The sequence below is a fragment of the Cebidichthys violaceus genome, unplaced genomic scaffold, assembly GCF_023349555.1.
Source record: "Cebidichthys violaceus isolate CVI_PGR_0920_01 unplaced genomic scaffold, fCebVio1.0.p SCAF_21, whole genome shotgun sequence".
NCBI classification, from domain to species: domain Eukaryota; kingdom Metazoa; phylum Chordata; class Actinopteri; order Perciformes; family Stichaeidae; genus Cebidichthys; species Cebidichthys violaceus.
The window spans coordinates 10,914,768-10,934,458 of record NW_027176384.1 but is presented as its reverse complement, the minus strand read 5'-3'; the positions used below and the strand labels follow the sequence as shown (position 1 = coordinate 10,934,458).

Sequence of the window (19,691 nt, the reverse complement as noted above, 5' to 3'; positions counted from 1 at the left end):
ATAGCTGCGTGCATTTTAGCACCGATGTGGGAACGGCAGGGTAACCACAGCACAGTCAGCCCCATTGTTCTTCTTTATTTACTGGCACTCGATGAAAATCAAGAAGTGTCAAAGCCGATGGTATACAATTAGTCTATCGGTCTGAATGCTGGTGTGACCGCAGAGTTATAACCTTATCTATGAGATCATGTTTGTGTCCTCCGTGAAAAAAAGTTGCACAGTGTATTCAGACAGCTTCATTATTTTTTAGATACACTGACTTTTTTTTATTTTTACATTTGGTCTTTTTTGGTATTACAGCAGGTGCCCTTTCCTTATCCACAAGTGAACATGTGTTTTATGTTTTAAAGAATATATACATGATACAAATTGCATGATTTTTAAAAGGACAAGGGATTTAGCAGAATGGAAGTTGCTTAATTGATTACTTCATTAAATGTTCCTGTTGTCCCTCAAGGTTGATATTGGTTCTGTTTGCTAAATGACTGAAATGGTGAAAAGTGACCGGCAGACGGCAGGACGGAGCATTAAAACAAACACATCAAATAAATAGCTACTCTCCTGCTGTTTATTTCATATATGCAACACAGATACATGCAGTTGCATGATGTGTGAATGTATCTATTGGCTGAACGTTCTCTGGTAAAGTCTAATGTGATTAGCAGTTTCATTTTTGTTGCTGTTGTTTTACATATAAAATAATGAATAGAAAGATCGTAGATATGAGCATAAACTTGAATCACTGCATGCTTGTACTATTGCTTTAAGAGAAACAAGTTGTCAAGTGCCATAGACCTTGAACTGTAACAGGGGAGAATCTTTGCTGCATATAATGGCATAAAAGCAATATTTAAAGCCTTTGTTGTCATTCAAAAAACATCAGACAGCATTTTTGTGCACATCTCTGTTAATATCCATTCACTGGTAAGGTGATAAGGTTGTTCAGACACAAGTACTGCAAGGGCTTAAAGAAATGCTGTTTGTGGAACAGACGGTCACACGTTGTCTGCAGGATGGTAGAATGTCCCCCTGGTTGTTTCTTTAACCTGGTGTGCTGTATTGCGTCATCATAAGACTGTTGAGGGCCTCTTACACTCTCCGCACTGCAGGAGGAAGCATTGAGCATCCTGTTGTCCCCGTAAATGTCTTCTTGTCTCCCTTGAATTTTGGTAAACCGAGACTAGACTGATGAGTGCTGGGAGCATTCTGTAAAAGCATGGCGGTACCTCTAGTGCCACCTTCAGGCCAAGGTTTATTTTTTTGCGGAGTGGTATCCAAGAATAGCAATATTCATTCGTTTTTAATTTTGAATCCTTTCAATGTTTTTTTGTGTTTAACGATCATCACATCCTTACCACCAGCATGGCCATAGACTTTTAGTTGTATGTGTGGAGAAAACATTGTTTTTTTCTGTCTTACAAACCCAACTTAATTCTTATTTACCAAATGAAATACTTATTATTATTTCTGAAGTGTTTACAATCCGTCTTATGTGTTCATCTTCTTACTTCTTTGACCTTTGATGGTTTCTCAGAACTGTTGGATATGTGGCAAAATCTGTATATGGACTGATTTAAAATTCTGTGTTCTACAAAGTAATACTCATGACTCGGTGTACCTGCTTGTTGTTTTTGGGCCAGTTAAGCCACTATACATGCTATGACACCTGCAACCGATTCACTATTTAAAAAGCTTCACATTAACTCAACATGACTTAAATTAAACCAAAGAAATCTCACAATCCAAAAGTGTCACTTTAGATGTCTTGAGTGTTTTACTGAATGCAATACCAAACCAGTGAAGTTGAGAAATGAGTTGGAGCAGTTAGCACATAATCCTGCAGACAAAGATTAGCCAGAAAGTATCTGTAAATATTGAAATGTTGTCATTAATTATAGAAGTCTTTCTGTCTGATGCAGCAGGCTACACCTGTGTGAGGAAAAACATCAGAAGTATACTTTGAGTTATTGAATTAGTGGTACACATATGTAGCTAGTTTACACAATAACACACACAAATTATTAATATATTTTTAAAGATAAACTTGAATTAGTGATAATATATCGTCTGTAGTGGATCAAAAGTTATTACTTTACATTATCGATTATTCTAAGTCACTTTATTTACATGTCAGAGGCTCTTATTTACCTTTTTCGTCCACTGTGAACAGCAGCAGCTATTGTAACTTCATTCACTTTTTATTCACTGATGTATTTTTGCCAACAGAAGGCACCACAGTCTCACTTGCAGTACTGCAAGTATGATGGCCTTTTTTCTTTTTCCAAACACAATCCTCCCATCTCCCCTATTAAGTAAGACAACACCGTGAGGGGTGAAACTGTAAAATTAACTCAGACTGCTGACTGTGTCAAAAGTAAGACCTCATTTCACACGTTTAACCTGTTGCTCATTATCAGTCAGTGGGATAAGTCTGGGAGCAGGACGGGTGGGAAAGTCTTCTTCTCGCTTCCTGTTAATGTCGTACGTCTGTTTGTGTAACAATCCAACTGAGACCTGGACAGAGATTTCTATCCAGTTGATATGCAAATTGAACACTGATATGAAACACCGGTGAAGTAATAACAGACACAATCACACAAAGAAACATTTCAAGTTTCAGGATTCTTTAAATTCTTCTTCACACGATTTTACATTCCAGGTTTACGTCTCAGAGATCAGACATTTATTGAATACAGAAAAACAAAGGCCATGAGCTGAGGTAGCACAAAACAAATCTGAATGTGTTCAATAGTAACTACAATACAAAGAGTTTGAGGGAGTAAAATCCAGAATTCAGAGAGTTAAGTGGAATATTTTCATTTGGAATTAAAAACCTGTGTTGAGAGGGTGATTCAGGGTTGAAGGAGACTACTTTCGGCAGTAGGCCACAGCACCGTATGCCACCACTCCCACTACGGCGACTAAAACAGCGCCTCCACACAGCAGCTCAGTGGAGCTCAGAGGTTTGGGAGTCTTGGGAGCAGTGGGCTGTGGTGGCTCCGGCTTCTCTGGTGCTGCTTGAGAGGACTGGACTGAATGTTCCTCCACATCTGAGAGGGGAATCTGTGAGAATTTGAGTTGCCTCTCTGACAGAGGCTCCGCTTCCACCTGTGCAAGGAAAGAAGGAGGTTGGAGCCCCTGAGTGGGGTAAAGCTCCTCAGCTTCAGAGCTTGTGGTTGAAGGGACCGGGGTGGATGTGGTGGAGGGGGGGTCGAGCCTGACGATAGGCAGAAGAGGCAGCGCCATCGGGGGAACCACCTGCATGAACTCTGCAGGCTTCTTCTTCTCCACGCGAGGCTCCTCTGCTGACACCAGGAGCTCCTCAGTTTCTGGGGCGTGGAGGTCCTGCTCCTCCTCACTGAGCTCCACCAGCTCCCTTTCCCCACCTAAAAGACTCAACACGCTTGTCTGCAGATCCTCGTCGTCTTCCTCCTCCTCCTCTGTCCTCCTCGCCTTCTCTGCCTCCTCGAGCATCTCGGCCTCCTCTCGCTCCAGGTGGACCATGTCGGAGTTGAAGGAGTGGTTCTCCTCCCCGCCCAGAACCCCCCCGTCATTGCTGTCCAAGCTCTTGGTGTCGTCGGGGTCCACGTCGCCCATTGTGGACCAGGACTCTGCCAGCAAGCTCTCGCTCTGCCAGGGTCCGGGACTCTCCCCATGGATCAGAGGCAGAGCAGCAGGGCTGAGGGAACCAGCCTCCCCGCCTCCTCCATCCCCCCTGCTGGACTCGACTGGGGCCTTTCCCTCCAGAATGAAGACTGGCTGCTGCAGAGACAAGATAGATCACTTCAGGATCATGAAGTACTTGTAGTGTACTTTAGTAGTTCCATTTTGTACTACTCAGTTCTTCTACATTTCAGAGGTAAATATTTCACTTTTATTCCACTAAATTGATAGATAGTTACAGTTAAAATGAGCTTGTTGATCACATCAAATGCTTATGTGTTAATGGGTCAATAATCCAATAATATAATAACCCAACACTGACAGGGACCTTCTCCTTTTCATACTTTAAGTAACAGCTATCTTTTCAGCTTACTGTACTCCAGTCTATACAGCACACTTGTGGTGCAGTTGCAGTAGAGCAAAAAGGAAAAAGCTTCAGGTGGCATTTAATGGTGCATTCAAAAGATCATTCATCTTCTAGGTTTGTGGAAAAGGAATAGTTCGACACTTATTTAAAAAAGTCTGCCAGAATCTTTTTTAAGATCTGGGTTTCTACAAATTTAGAACTGGCTTCAACCTAGAACTGGGTTTCAGACTTCAGAGTGCTCGTCCTGTAGTGCCTTGTTAAGAGACATATTCTGAAACCAGAGAAAACACAAGACAGGCAACGTGTTGCAAACGTGATACAACATTACACAGTGAGAAAGTGTTGAGGAGATCTATTCTTGGGCTGGCATGGAGGCAAATACTGCAATCAAAGCTGAAAAGGGGCACAAGGGGTGAAGAAGGTCCCCTTGAGACTGATTTAATGTACAGTCATCATCCTCAATCTGGAAAGTGTTCTCTCCAGAAATTATGATTTTATACAGTTGAGATTAAATATTAACGTCTTGGTAAGAGTTGAATTGATGGCATGATGATGTTTCCGTCATTATGAATATGTCACTTCTATTTTACGTTCCTACTCTTGTCCGATTCTCACGTCATGTGAAATCACTGAAATAGCTTCCACTCTTTGGAGACAGATGGAGGTGTAAATAGTGCCTAAACATAGTAAGATATGCAGGTCGAGGCTATAGATAGTCACAGCCGCTGCAATACGGAGCAGCCAGTGAGCAACTTTTTCCAGCCACGGCCTCACTGATGCCAATGAGAACACTGACCTGTTCAAAAATGTGGATAAGCATGTTGCAGATCAGTATTTATTAAAGCCAAGCGATGTGTAGGAATATTGCTGGCATTTTTTGTTCGTAGAAAAATCTGACAATTTTGGTAGAATTGTATATTTTGATGCTTCCACCAAAGTCCAAAGATGTTCTAAATTGTACTCAGAGTGGTTTTGAATTCACCATCGATGTAACTGTCATTTAATTAAAATGTCACATTTTTAAGAACTTTGGACTTGAGTCTAGGGTCATGATGAATCTGGTGACATCAACTTTCTGGCAAGTGCAACTTGATTTTGACTTTAAAGTCATGGTTTAGGAAATATATTGATTTACTTTCTTGCTGAGATTTAAATGAGAAGATTGATAACTCTGTTAAATGAGTACCTGCTCATCAACGAGTCCACAACAACAGTAAGACAGAGGAGGATCAATATGTGATACTGACTGATTTCTATGTTCTTCATTCTTTTTTAAACTTCACTTAAAAATCTATATTTTTTTGTTCAGATTTTTTTTTATATTAAGTTTATATTGTGAAATACAAATAATATTTACCACTTATATTCAATATGGAAAAGTGCTATAATTCATTTTGCAAAAAATAATAAGCTGTAGAATTTATGAAGACTTTTTTTTACAAAGAGGAACTGACAATGGTAATGTTTACGTATGCACTCACTTGCATTCCAAGGTAGTATTTATTTTGCAAACAAAGGAAAGCAAACCTCCTTCCTGACATTACAATTTTTTTTTTACGTTTTATTTCATGATTGAATCTTTTGTGTGTTCTTATGCTGTCATGATCAAAATCCTTTGTTGTGTCACTCCACCTCCTCCAGAGTGAGCAAACTGAAACAGACGCCTTGCAGACGTCACTGATTTAAAGGCCAACTTGCCGCCACGTTGTCTGACCCAAGCTGTGTGCCCCGTAGACCTGTGCAGACTTCAATCCCAGAAACCTTCAAGTTTGCCACACAAACATTTTAAACCCTTTACCTGTGTCCCTGCCTTCAAAGAAACAAATCAACCTTTTCTACTCTGTGACCCCCCCTTTACTTACTGGCCTACTTGAGTAATTGGATTGCCATTAATCCTACCCCAGCGATAACAGCCTCATGGTGAAGTAAATGACCAGGGAGATTTAGGGCACTCTGTCTGTGCTAATGTGTGATGAAGACAGAGGGATATCACCAAAAAGAAAACACATAAGGTCAGCTTTCAATGTCAAAATGGGAGAACTGGTGGAGATAAGAGAAACCAGCTCTTCATGGCAGCCTCTCTGTCTCTTGCAAGGTGAGATTTTGCCCTTCACAACACCAGAGTGAACCACAGTGACCCCTCTAACACGGACATGTTTACAGATCACACACTTTTAACAAAAGCACAAACGGAAGGGGGGGAAAAACAAATCGGATTTTGACTCAATGGACATTCTTCTTTCTTTCTTCTGATTTCAGACTTTGTTAAAAGTTTCTGGGATGTTGAATAAAACCATCCTATCATACCTGCGTCCTCTTGGTGCGGTGCTGAACGAGCTGCTAGATGAGAAGCAGATGCTGGAGATCAGAGCGAGGCGTTCATTCAGACACAAAGCCACCAAACAACAGATAGGCAGACATGCATGCTGTAGCTGGCACAGGACTAACAATATGGACAAGCTGTGGAAAAGTCTCCCTCTCTCTCTCGCTCTCTCTCTCTCTCTCTCTCTCTCTCTCTCTCTCTCTCTCTCTCTCTCTCTCTCTCTCTCTCTCACCCACCCCACTTCCCAGATACATGACATAACAGTTGGCTGGAGAGCAGTCACTAGTGACTTTGCTGTCTGTTCAATATGAGAAAGATTAGTAATAATGTAAAATAAAAAGTGAAAAGGAATTAGTTGAACTCCTGAATCAGACTTTACCCGGTGTGTCCACAGTCTCTGAAAGATCAACGGAGGTCAGTGGGTGAACGTTTCATTCGGGTAAACAAGTCTGTGGAGTTTTATGTCCACTGTTCAAACAGCAGATGATCAGTCAGTCCACGGTGTGCTGCTGTGAGCTGGTGACACTGAGTGGAAAATGCATGTCAGACAGGAAGAAGAGCTATTTCTATAGTTGAACTTTCCAAGTTCTACTTCCCTCTACTGGTTAGATGTGTTACAAGACTGTAAATGATGCCAGGAGGCTTTTATATGTTGCACTTGCACAGCACCAACATGTATATTGTGTGCATGTACAGTGTTTTCATAAGGAAAACAATAGCTGCCCCAAAACTGTGAAATTCCCTTTCTCCTGTCTTACATTTACCCATTTCTTTCCTGTTACCTGCTTTGCGTAATCATGTGATTTTCAATATTTTTATTATGTATTTTCTTCTCTCTTATGTTGTGCTTTCCCCCTGTGCTGTAAAACTGTTTTGTGTATTAAGTCCTGTGTAAATAAAGTTGAATAAAGCCGAGTTGCACTCAAGAGAAAGAAGCAGAGAAGTTATAATAATAATACATAATTAAATATATAGTATTTGTATCATATGCAGTATAACTAGATGAGCCATAAAGTGACAAACACTACGCAAAACCAATTTTTTCTACACTAGAATAAGCTCATCTCTTGTTCTAGCACCTGATTGGCTGCTGAGCCGGAAATAAACATCACGTGACATCGCAGATCACCTGATCCTCCGTAGACATCTTTACGAGTCACGACTGCAGCGATTAATTCATACCTCTTCGTCTGTGATTTTCGGGTAAATAAACACACATTCAAAGCTTTGATTGCACGATTAATATATCCGTGTTGTTATTGAAGGTGTCTTTTATTTCCCAGTTTTATTTATTTGTGTTTTGTCGTTATTTTTCCTCGTAGGCCCGCGAGGATCTACAAGAGCTGCGACCATGGCGCTCAGCGATGCCGACGTTCAGAAGCAGGTAATGAAGCGATTTAACCTTCACACCATGTCACCATTCATCTGTCACTCACCGGTAACGTTTAAAGGAGTCTTTGCGTTACCGATCGTCTCATTAAAAACACTGAGACGTGTTTCTAATAGCTGCAATGTGTGTGTGTGTGTGTGAGAATGACATTGAGGGCGCTGCAGTAGGTTAGCACCGAAATAAACACAAACAAGCTAGAATACGTTATTTAGGGGGATTCTGACTGGTGGTTTTGGTGGTTAAAAATGCTCTTTAATCCAAAATAAACCGCCATTTTTTCAAGCCAGTGTTGTATTGGAAGCATATGTTGGAAGTTATGGCTGAGATGCTGAGCTACATATTTCCAAATGATCACATGATGAACACACGCCGGGCTCTGATGAGGAACTGGGAGTGAGTGAGCCACTGTCTGCACACTGGGAATAACCTCAGAAGTCTGTACATGTGATTGAAGTTTGGGTCTAGTGTTCATCACTGGTGGAATGTGCTTTTAATTAAGAATACATTAGTGGTACTTGTACTTTATGCAGCTTTGTACTTGTACTCTCGTATCTCAAGGGAGGGAAATATTGTATTTTTTACTCAATAACATCTGTGTGACAGCTCTTACATGTTCATCCCCTTCATGTAAAGTGAACACCATGTACCTCCAACATTGGGGAGTTTAAATCTAACTTTTTTTTAGATGAACTGAAGATGAAAATCTGCTTACCTCTTAAAATATATTCTTGGATCAGCCGGGAAATGTATCTTCACAAAGCTCATGAAAACTTTTTAGAGATATGTGTTCCTCGCAGGACAGCGACGCTACAAACATGTGATGATTTTATAGATTATGATGCATTGCTGTGGATAAAGGAGTTCAAATTAGCATAACCAGAAACATAGTGAAATGCAGCAGTAATGTGAATCCAGAAACATAGTAAGACACACTGACATGGGACATTTTACTGCACATTCAATACATTTACTAAACATGCACTAAAAATGCAGGACTTTATTGTGTAGTGGAGTATTTTCAGTGTGATGTTAGTAGCTTTACTTCAGTAAAGGGTCTGAATACTTCTTCCACCGGTGACAGAAACATTACTCACCACAGTGATAAAGTCAGGCAGCAGAGTCCGTTCACAGCAGGGTGAGGAATCGTCTCTGGTTTCATTATGAGGGAGGTGACACTTAAAGTCCACACTTAAGAAGGAACAATGCTTCATGATGGAGCTGTGGCCATTTAAAACCCTAAACATGTAGGGAATGGGTTGTATTTTTAAGGAAGCACAGTCGTCTTTGTCATTAATGTTTCTTCTTCCTGTCTACAGATCAAGCACATGATGGCCTTCATTGAGCAGGAGGCCAATGAGAAGGCAGAAGAAATTGATGCAAAGGTAAAATAATGTGGACAGAGTAGAATTAATTCTTAATTAGTTATTTTTTTTTATTTATTAGTGAGTCAACAGTAGAGAGATGAGAGGAGAGAGAAATGCAGGACAAAAATGTGTTTAAACTCATTCTTTGATTGATTACAAGTGAGTCCTCACCGTCACTTCCTGTTTGAGACTCACCACTAGGGGCGCTGAAAGCACAGTAAGTGCTTATATGAACATGAGTCTACTGGCAGGTTTCACAAATTATCTTACACCTAACATATAACAGGCATTTTTTATAACGGGCATTAGTGTCTTACAAAAATATGGCCTTTAGTAACATTACATGGGTATATGAGGTAATAAGTTATATTCTTATTTTGTTTATTTCTTTTTTATTTTACTGGAGTAGGGTTTGTAATTATTTATTTTTTTAAATAATCTTTTTGATTCTATTTCAAATTTTATAATTTGTTGATTTAAATTTTCTTGATATTTGAAAAAGTGCTCTATAAATAATGATAATTATTATATTTATAGATTAAATTGAGTTTGATAGCATAGGGCCCAAAAGTTTCTCTTTCCAGGTTGTGTTGTTTGATTTTTAAAAAATTAAAATATATCTTAAACATTAATTCTAGCAGCCCCATAAAATGGATTAATAGAATGAAAGAAAATGAATCGCCAACTATTTTAATGATAGATTCATTTTTATTAAAAAAGGTATATTTTATGTTTGGTAGTTGTTAATGATAACATTGTGGGCATTTTCACCGTTTTATTAACTGTTTTATTAACAATTGAATAAGTTATTATTATTTATTGTGTGCCATGTGTTTAGGTTATTATGTTAAGGCTTTTCAGATGTTGGCATTTAATCACAGCACTACATTAGACCAATCAAACAACACAAATTAAAAATCCATTCACCCGGCAGCTTTAATAGAACAAATCAAACCTTTAAAGTGACCGACAGTTAAAGTAAAGAAGAACCGACTACTGGTCACAGAAACAGGGTTGTGATGCAGGGTTTCTGCTGAGTGAACTGTGTCTCCCCCTGCAGGCAGAAGAAGAGTTCAACATCGAGAAAGGCCGGCTGGTCCAAACTCAGAGGCTGAAGATAATGGAGTACTACGAGAAGAAGGAGAAACAGATCGAGCAGCAGAAGAAGATGTGAGTCATGGCGGGAAATCACAGGACGCATCAAGTCCTCCCTTCCTTACTCCGGCCTTTTTTAAGAACAAAGACATATTTGTGTGTGTGGCGCAGACTTTCCGTGACTTTATTTAGTCTCTTCGTCCCACAATGACCCTTTTGTAAGCCGCTCCAAACAGTTTCAAATCCCACTTAAAAGTCTAAAGGGCACCAATGTGTGTGTTATTTGTCTACTTAACAGTCAAATGTCTAACCTGATGAACCAGGCTCGACTGAAGGTGCTGAAGGCCCGGGATGACATGATCTCGGTAAGCAGCTGTATCCTCCTGTTGTCATCAAACTGTCAGATTTCACCTACAGAAGAGACGTGGATTCTGTAAACCATACAGCCTGTAGTTAATAGAAACCCCGTGTGTATTTGTGCGCTCAGGAAATGCTGAATGAGGCACGCCAGCGGCTCGGTACCGTCGCAAAAGATCCAGCCAGGTATTCGGCTCTGATGGACGGATTGATCTTACAGGTTAGTTTTTACACCCTCAGCTACTTCACAACCAGGTACAGCCCCGCAGTGAACCCTGTGTTTCTGTTATTTTGTCCACCCCATTCATATCAATGAGGGTACTCAATTGTAGAAACGTCCAACTCATTACAATTCAGCAGCACCACCAACTGCATCCTCCAAACTACACCAAAAATGTATCATTTTCACCTTAATGAAGGAGGATTGTTGCGTCGGACTCCTTTTTAGTTTTAGCGAGGCGTGCCTAATAAACTGGTTTCTTAGCGTTTATGTTCATTAAGAGGTGTTGATATCAAATCCTGAACATTGATATCCCTTTCATAATCTTTCACATCAGGGATTATATCAGCTTCTGGAGCCCAAAGTGACTATTCGCTGCCGCAAACAGGACGTTCAGATGGCACAGGTGAGTAAGTTAGCCACTGTGTGTTCATATTAACATTGTTTATCCAGCCAGCTCCTTAAAATCAGCTGAAATCTGATTTTCATTTTGACTCAGGCATCCATCCAGAGGAATATTCCGATATATAAAGCAGGTGTGAAGACGAGCATCGAGGTCCGCATCGACCAGGACAACTTCATCCCCCCCGACGTGTAAGAGGCGTCGCACTTGATCGTCGAGTTAAAACTTATTGGATGAGCACTTGTTGATTTCTCTTGTTTTTGGTGTTTGTCTCCTGCTTCAGCTCTGGAGGTGTCGAGATCTATAACGGTAACGGGAAGATCAAGGTGGCCAACACCCTGGAGAGCAGACTGGAGCTCATGGCTCAGCAGGTAGGAAAATAGAGCCCGCTCGAATCCTCCTCTTCTTACATGCATCATAGACACTCCGTAATCATATTTAGCCTCTCTTTATTTATCTATTTAACTTTATTTTTCCATGTGAGGTGCTGCAAGTGACGCATCAAATGACATATTTAATTTCTTAGTTTTAAATTGTGTCTATTTTGTGTCTAGCTTTTGTCTTCTATTGTGAGATACTCAGTGAGGCTTTCCTGGTTAAACAAAGGTCAAATAAATGCATAAATAGCTTTACTGGTCTAAAATTGAATTAGCTTTTAAAGGAGTGGTGCAGTTGTTAACAAAATGAGATTAGCGTAGCTCTCACGTTAGCCCAACTTTAAATTTTCTACACGAGGAACTAAAAGTGACGCCACTCGTAACAAGACGTTTTATGGGTTTATATATGTTTGTTAGGGTCTTTACTTTCTCGTTTTGTCTCATTGTTATATTATAAACCATTTTAGTTACACTTGAAAAAAACATTAAGTGTGCAGAGTTTACATCCTATAATATAAAACAACAACATGTAAGTAAAACACATAAATAAAAGAACCTACAATAACTGTTAATGATATTTTTTGTTGATTATACTTTGATCTTTAGGTACCGCTTTAGGATGTTTTTTTAGTCTCAATAAGACTTTAATAATAAAAATAGTCAAATACATTATATATTTGTTTTAAACAGCAATTTCCTGTTAAATCTTTTCTCATATTTATTTTTGCAGGTTTTTTTGTTCTAAATAGAGCTGAAATGAGCAATCGATTAATCTGTTAGTTGATCGAAAGAAAAGTAATTAGCAACTATTATAATTTATTTATTGTTTAAGCAATTTTCCAAGAAAAAAATGCCAAACTTTCCCGAGCTGCAGATTCTTAATTGTGAGCATTTTCAAAACCTTCGTGTTTTAAACTTTTGATCACACAAAACTAATAATTCTAATACGTCACCTCAGGCTTTAGGAAACAGTGGGAGGTGTTTTTGACTATTTTGGAACATATTATAGACCAAACGGTTAGAACAGATTTTTATTTGCAGCCTTGCTTATTAACCGTGTGTGTCCGTCTTTGCAGATGATGCCTGAAATCCGAGTGGCTCTCTTTGGTGCCAACCCAAACCGCAAGTTTCTGGACTAAATCGCTCCGCCGTGTCAGAGAAAAACTCTCCTTTGTATTTTTTATTTTGTCACATGAAGTCATTCCTCTGTCTGTGAAACGAATTTTCCGACGCAAAAGAGACGCGTTGTTGTTGTGTGATGTGTTGCTGTATTTTTCTGTGCATTAAGGGACGTGACGGACGCTGCGGCTCAGCGTTACAGATGTGCATTGTGGGTACTGCACAGTCGTTTACTCTGCTGCTCCCCTTCGAGGGTCTCGGTTTACACTGATTAGTCGGGGACGACGGGATCTGGTGATTGGCTGGATGGTTAACAGGTTGTCCTCCTAATTGGGTCATGACAAACACAGCATCCTTGTCACAGTTTCATTAACCTCTACTTCATATTATATGTCGCATGGGGCAATGTGTTGCTAATGGATGTCTGCTCCAACCAATTACAGAGAAAATAAATGGTATCCTTGAAACAGAACTCAAGACCGTACATGACCTTACAGAGTTAATTTATTGATGTGCGTGATTCTGTCATGAATTAAACGAGTGGGTGATATCATTCCAGAGGGTGCACTGTATGTATATGAGGTTTCCAGATTAAATTATACGTATGTGTGTTTTTGTTTTTTTTGTTCTTTACTTTTTCTTTGCTTTTTTTTTTTCTCATTTGTGTCTCAAACTGATGAGATGTGATATTGTGGAAATGTAAAACATAATAAAATATAAATCATTACTATCACTTCTCTGCTCTGTTTTGGCTCAAACAATGTCCTATCATTCATTTTGCAATCATGCTTCATTCATTAGTTTATCACATGGTGTTTGTTAGACAAAAATGCCCCAGTTGTCCAGTCGCTCGGAGTATTTTGCTGACGTCCTCGACTGATAGCGGAGTCTTTTCTGAGACTGCCGAGTAGAGACACAGGACACCAGAAGCTCCCCTTTACTTGTAAGTATTTTATGTTTTAAAGTAGCTAGAGTAGCTATTTAGAGTTGCTCTCTAAATGTTTCCTTTTTTTTTATATATATATATATATATATATATATATATATATAGTTTATATTAATGATCTGAAGGTTGGTTGTCACTTTTCTCTCGGTTCATTTTTTTTTAAATCTGAAAACAAAGCAGTACTGAACGAGCTCTTGTCAGCACTATAACGTAAGCAGCATGTTATCATGTTGATGACCCTAAAACAAGTCGAATTTATTGACCCACTTCTCGGAAAGCACTTCATGACCTCTCGTCTGAGGTAAAAGGACTTAAATCTCATGGTCTCACGTAGTATTTCTTTCTTTACAGCGTCAAATACAGCAAACCTGCTCTTGTGGCGGTAGTGTGATCATGTTCTAGCATCCTCCTGTGGCACATGAGGACATGGTGATCCAAATCTGCCAGGCTCTGCTCACTCATGTGACCCTCCTGTGGATTGTAAGAGGGGCTGATGGGATGCCTGACCCTGCTCAGAGGGAGCTGCTGATGCGGCAGGAGACGTACAGACAGACGGGAGGCCGGGTGATACTGACGGCGGCCGAGCAGAAGCTGGACATTTACCTCAATCGTTTAAAGGAGCGAGAGATGTCTGCTGCACAGTTCCCTCCGGCTATCCACTTCTTCAAGGCGAAGCCTCTCATTCAGAAGAGTCCAATCTTCAAACTGCTGCAGAAGATGCCTAAAGGTGATTTCACAACTCACAAGTGTGGATGAACATTTGTTTTCTTTATGGTTTTCCTTCATTTAGCTGCACAGTTTGGCCACAGTGACATTTTATTAAGATAAAGAAACATTTGTGAACTTAAGAAAAAAAAAAATAGAACCTGCAACTCAGGCTTTCTGTTGTGATTTCATGTAGCATTTTGTATAATATATGTTGTGGCTGGAAGCTTTGGATATGATTCAGACGGTCTCTCTTCATCTCATGATCTAGTACCGCGTAAAACTACTAATATCACTGTTTTTTAAACCATAATGAGCATCTGCGAGTTCTGGTTCACTTAAAAATGTCACTTAAAGAGATGAAAATGTCTATAAAGTTACTACTATTTCAGAGAGTCACACATGACCACAAAGATGCAAAATGTTTTGTTGAGAAAGACAAAAAAACTACAAAGAGGTGAACAATTCCTCAAAGACACAAATAACTAGAAAAGGACAATAACTATAAAGCTACACAAGACAAATACAAAGATATGCAAAACAACTACAATGTTACGCAAAATGACTACAAAGAGACACACAAGTTCTGCAAAACTGCTACGAAGGATACAAAGAGACACAAAAGGACTACAAAGAATGAAAAAAAGAATACAAAGCAAGAAAAAATTACTTTAAAGATACAAATTGTCTCCAAAAAACAACTACAAAGACACGCAAAATGACAAGAACTGTTGAGGTCATGGGGGCCAATTGTGTCATTGTCCGTCCGTGTTCACAGCACCAAAAAATAACCAAGGTTTTCATCTGATGTGTCTGTCTAAGCTCAGCGCATCAGTCTGAGTTTGAGGTTATACCCGGTTGCTTTGACCACAGGTGCAGTCCTACACATCCACACCTCCTCTCTGGTCGGTGTTGAATGGCTGGTGAAAAACGTCACGTACCGGCCCTACTGCTACATCTGCTTCACCTGGGACAACTCGGTCCGCTTCTTCTTCTCCGACCGCCGGCCATTCCCTCGATGGGACTGCTTCTACTGGCAGCTGCTTGAGACCTTGAGAGCCAGAATAGGAGACCCTACAGGCTTTGATAACAGGTTGAGTGAGATATCGGCTTCCCTTACACATTTTTTTAAGTCAAGATAAAGTGGGAGAATAAATATATATATATATATTTTTTTTTCAGTTTAATGCAGCACCTCACACTGTTCACCGAGGATCCAGATGGTGAGTACCCGAGCCAAGAGGTTGTGTGGGAGAAGTTTGAGAGAGCCTTCATGGCAGCTGCTGGGCTGATCACCTACGCACCCGTGCTGAGGGACTACTTCTATCAGGGCCTAGAGGAGCTCCTCCATGACAACATCATGTATCTGGAACTTAGGAGCGGTCTCTCAAGGGTTTGTGATTGGTTTGTTTCTTCACACCTGATCCCCCGGCTCCAGCTTCTCTCTGCAGCAATGGTCGATCTGGCTTTTCATTTGTGTGTTTCAGACGTATGAGCTAGATGGATCCATTCACGATAAGGTCTGGACTCTGAAGACGTTTCAAGAAGTTACAAGGAAATTTATAGCGGATCATCCGGACTTTCTTGGGGCTCGTGTCATTGTTTCTGTGCACAGGTACCGATGGGGTTTTCAACAAGACAGATCTCTGATTTTATTGTATAATTACTCATGTTTTGAGTAGCTTAGTTTATTTGATATGGACATCACAGTATTGTTAGAATAATATACATTTATGCACAAGGACCAGATGGACTGTGTTTATGGTTTTTATTTTATTTATTTAATTAATTTTTAAGATTTAAATTTTAATCTTGTAAAGCACTTTGCGAATTGTGTTTTATGAGAGGTGCTGTATTAAATATTATTCTCATTATGACAATTATTATTATTATTATTATTATTATTATTAGATAGAAAAAGAGAAGAAATATCATACACAAGATACAAAATACAGGTGTGCTACAGGGGTATTAGATTTCAGAACAACGTTGGTTTTCTTTTAGTCATGATTTAATATTTCTAAAACATTAAAGTTGAATTGCATTTTCAATTCAGCAGGTTGATAGCTTTGCCTCTTTAACAGAGAAGCCTGACTGTCCAAATTAGGTTTTGCGTAACTCATTGTGACAGTGACCATTTATTTTGGCACGTGTGTTGACTCAACTTTTGTCTTGTAACAATTTCATTAAGCAGGGAAGGAGCATGACCATGTAGGCTTTTAGAAATAATAAGATTTAATTTGGAATAGTTTTCAAAGCATTTTTGAGTAATGAAACAAAAACATTTGCATAATTGCAACAATGGAAGAAGTACTCCGAGCCTCTTTCATTACCGGTGTTGTCAGCTAAATGTATCTAAAGTGTTAAAAGTACTCATTATGAAGAAAAATGCCCCCTGTGACTCGTATGATTATTGATGTAATGTCACAGATTTTCACATTCAGTTACAGAATAAGTGGGTTGCTTCATGAATTAACAAAATGGAGATCATGTGCCATCATTTTAATGCTCTGACTATGTCCCCGTAGGGTCAGAAATAATTCTGTAACTATAATAAATTATATCATCTCTTAATGACTTCCTGTTTTCTGGAAGCAGAGCTCTGTAATTATTACCGGGCCTCTCCACTAGTTTAGTACCATTTAACATCTGAGAACAGTTATATAACGTCTCCCATTAAATGTCTTTTTGTCGGTGTTGGTAGGGTTCTACTGTTTTTCTGTATGTTGTCAGGATTTTGACAACAGTTTGACAAACTTTTGTCAAGCTACTTTTGAGCAAGGCACAAGTAGCTAGAAATACAAAAAAAAGAAGCACCAGAATAGTTATTGAATACTCAGAAACCTGCTGAACTTCCACATAAGAAGATAGGCATCTCATAATGTAAATGTTAATGTGAAATGACACACGTTTTTTTCTGGTTAGTGAGTCATAAAGGGTCCTGATTTCTGTGTCTGTAATTGTTGCTGCTTTCTTCAGGGCTCTGAGTGTATCTGAGGTCAAAGCAGCTGTGAAAGAGGCCATTCAGCTGCAAAAGGACTTCCCAGATGTTGTAGCAGGATTTGACATGGTAAGAAGTAATCTGTCTTGTTGAACCACTTGTTGGACTAAAACAATATTTGCTGTGATTTAATTAGCTAACATTGCGGTTTTGCAGGTTGGTAGGGAGGACAGCGGGAGGACTCTTTGGTACTTCAGGGAGGCACTTTCTCTGCCAGCAGAACTGGGTGTCACGCTGCCATATTTCTTTCACGCAGGGGAAACAGGTGGTTGGACCAAAAACACAGGATAGAATACATCATTGTTACAAAAACAAAACGGAGCACTTTTCAAAAGTGTAATAAATCTTTTGAAATGTCCTTTGACTCCGCTTCGTATGTTTGCTGGTAGATGATGAAGGCACTGACGTGGATCAAAACATTCTTGACGCCCTTCTGTTCAACACCACGCGCATCGGGCACGGCTACGCTTTGGCACATCACCCACTTGCCAAAGAGCTTTCTAGGAAAAGAAATGTGGCTGTGGAGCTGTGCCCCATCTCAAACCAGGTGAGACAATCTGTTAAAAAACTAAATCGTGATCACTGTCATCACATCAAGTGTGCGAGGGTGCTGGACCATGAGGGCGGTGAAATGTGCTATGAGACGGGTCTGAGACCAAAAATGTTTCCATTGAGATTAATTTAAATTCCTGACACTGTAACTTATTTGAAGGTATTTTTTGGAGCGGTTCGTATGGTATTAGTGACAATTTATACGCGTGTGGTCCTCTGCATTTTGTAAAAGCTATAATAGATATTGTAAGAATTAGCAGTGAAATGTAACACAACTGAGGATCTTTACACCGCATGGACAAAAAAAACGTTTGCCCGTTTAGCTTTAAGGAATATAACAAATAAATAAAAATGTGTCCGCCTTTGCATATTCTGTCTGTTGTATTCGGTCATATTAAGTGTGGGGAAGTCCACAAAGAGTTTGCTTTACGTCCCTTGGATTTGGACAGACTTCTTGGGAACCCATTAAGTCTGCAAGTGCGATGAAGTCTGGACCTTTGGATTCAGCACCGGCCTGCCTGTCTTCATATATGAAGTACCTGAATGTGTTTGATCTCTGACCGCCAGGTGCTGAGGCTGGTATCGGACCTTCGGAACCACCCTGCAGCTATGCTGATGTCTGAGGGTCACCCGATGGTGATCAGCTCTGATGACCCGTCTCTGTTCGGCACCACGGGCCTCTCCTACGACTTCTATCAGGCCTTTGTTGGCATCGGAGGATTAAAAGCAAACCTGGGCACTCTGAAAGAGCTGGCTCTTAACTCCATCAGGTGACAATCCATTGATTTGATCCCTCTCATGTCCGTGTTTTAACGGATTAAGCATTGTTTTCAGATGTTTCACCAAATTTGCAACGTGACATCATTTTTTTCAGTTCAACATAATGACAAGCGACATACTTGTGACCCATGTATGAGCATGCAAGAGCCCTGTAGGAATCACAGATGTATCTGCCAATTGCAAGCAACAATCAATTTGGAGACATGTTTCCACAATTTGTGATTTCTGTAAAAGCAGTGCTCTCAAATTGCTTTTGTGGAAAGGGGGCCCTGAACAGAAACATTTTGAATTCCAAGAAACAACCAAATTCTCATTATCTTTTACACATATTTGCTTACTATTTGTCATTGGATGTTTGGGAAATAAATTCAAAGGGATTATCGTTTGAAATTGTAGAAGCACAAGAATATTGTAACTTCCAGAAGAACCATAGGTGAGAACATGTTGATTTTGTGATTAATTGCCTCCCTCAAGCACATTTTTACATCTCAGCAAATTTATTTTCACATCAGAAATGAATGGTAATCAAGGGTTGTAGGAAGTCAGAAAACTTCTAGTACACTTTAATAGCATTAAAGAATGTGATTTCTAGTGTGTGGTGGAAATCCTTTTTATTTTTATCCAACAATTAACCTTCTACAAATGATGTCATATCATAGTTCAATGATGGTGTCTTCTGCCTGCAGGTACAGCTCCTTGCCAGCTCATCTGAAGGACAAAGGTCTTGTCATGTGGCAGAAAAAATGGGACGCCTTCATCTTGGATCATTCATGACAACCAAACTAAATCCTCTCCCACTTGAAGGACGATTGTAATAACGCTAAGCTAAAGCAAACATCTACAGGCTTCATTGGAACTACTGTATCTTTGTAATTGACCGGCTGAGTAGAGTGAAACACAGGGGGTACTGTAGGTATCTTTAAACTCTCATAGGAGTTTCTGAACCGTTTTTCTTGTCTTAAAACAGCTACAAAGAAATGTAAGGCTAAAGTAGCTTGCTGGTGAGAAATGCGATCCACATACATTCAG

The 19,691-nt window shown here is 39.7% G+C and overlaps 3 protein-coding genes across 4 annotated transcripts; 2 read left to right on the top strand and 1 right to left on the bottom strand.

Moving 5' to 3' along the window:
- Window positions 1-2,607: 2,607 nt before the first annotated feature.
- Window positions 2,608-6,834, bottom strand: si:ch211-214j24.14 (uncharacterized protein LOC559160 homolog). Of its 2 annotated transcripts, none has more exons than XM_068717338.1 (2): window positions 6,733-6,834; window positions 2,608-3,762 (listed from the first exon to the last, which is right to left on the bottom strand). In XM_068717338.1, the coding sequence occupies exon 2, from the start codon at window positions 3,595-3,597 to the stop codon at window positions 2,869-2,871; it is 729 nt and encodes a 242-aa protein (XP_068573439.1). In that variant the 5' UTR covers window positions 3,598-3,762; window positions 6,733-6,834; the 3' UTR covers window positions 2,608-2,868. The 2 variants fall into 2 exon arrangements, with proteins under 2 accessions (XP_068573439.1, XP_068573438.1); XM_068717337.1 differs by lacking the exon at window positions 6,733-6,834 and adding an exon at window positions 6,338-6,506.
- A 628-nt stretch (window positions 6,835-7,462) lies between these two features.
- atp6v1e1b (ATPase H+ transporting V1 subunit E1b) lies at window positions 7,463-13,411 on the top strand. The gene is made up of 10 exons (XM_068717336.1): window positions 7,463-7,556; window positions 7,676-7,737; window positions 9,060-9,125; window positions 10,168-10,277; window positions 10,501-10,567; window positions 10,690-10,779; window positions 11,117-11,185; window positions 11,279-11,373; window positions 11,466-11,553; window positions 12,636-13,411. Exons 2-10 carry the CDS (start codon window positions 7,705-7,707, stop codon window positions 12,696-12,698), a joined length of 681 nt encoding a protein of 226 aa, XP_068573437.1. The 5' UTR covers window positions 7,463-7,556; window positions 7,676-7,704; the 3' UTR covers window positions 12,699-13,411.
- A 639-nt stretch (window positions 13,412-14,050) lies between these two features.
- On the top strand, window positions 14,051-19,452 carry ada2b (adenosine deaminase 2b). Its single transcript, XM_068716729.1, has 9 exons — window positions 14,051-14,351; window positions 15,203-15,422; window positions 15,512-15,722; window positions 15,817-15,944; window positions 17,309-17,399; window positions 17,487-17,595; window positions 17,720-17,877; window positions 18,450-18,652; window positions 19,349-19,452. The coding sequence occupies exons 1-9, from the start codon at window positions 14,051-14,053 to the stop codon at window positions 19,434-19,436; spliced, it is 1,509 nt and encodes a 502-aa protein (XP_068572830.1). The 3' UTR covers window positions 19,437-19,452.
- The last annotated feature ends 239 nt before the right edge of the window (window positions 19,453-19,691 follow it).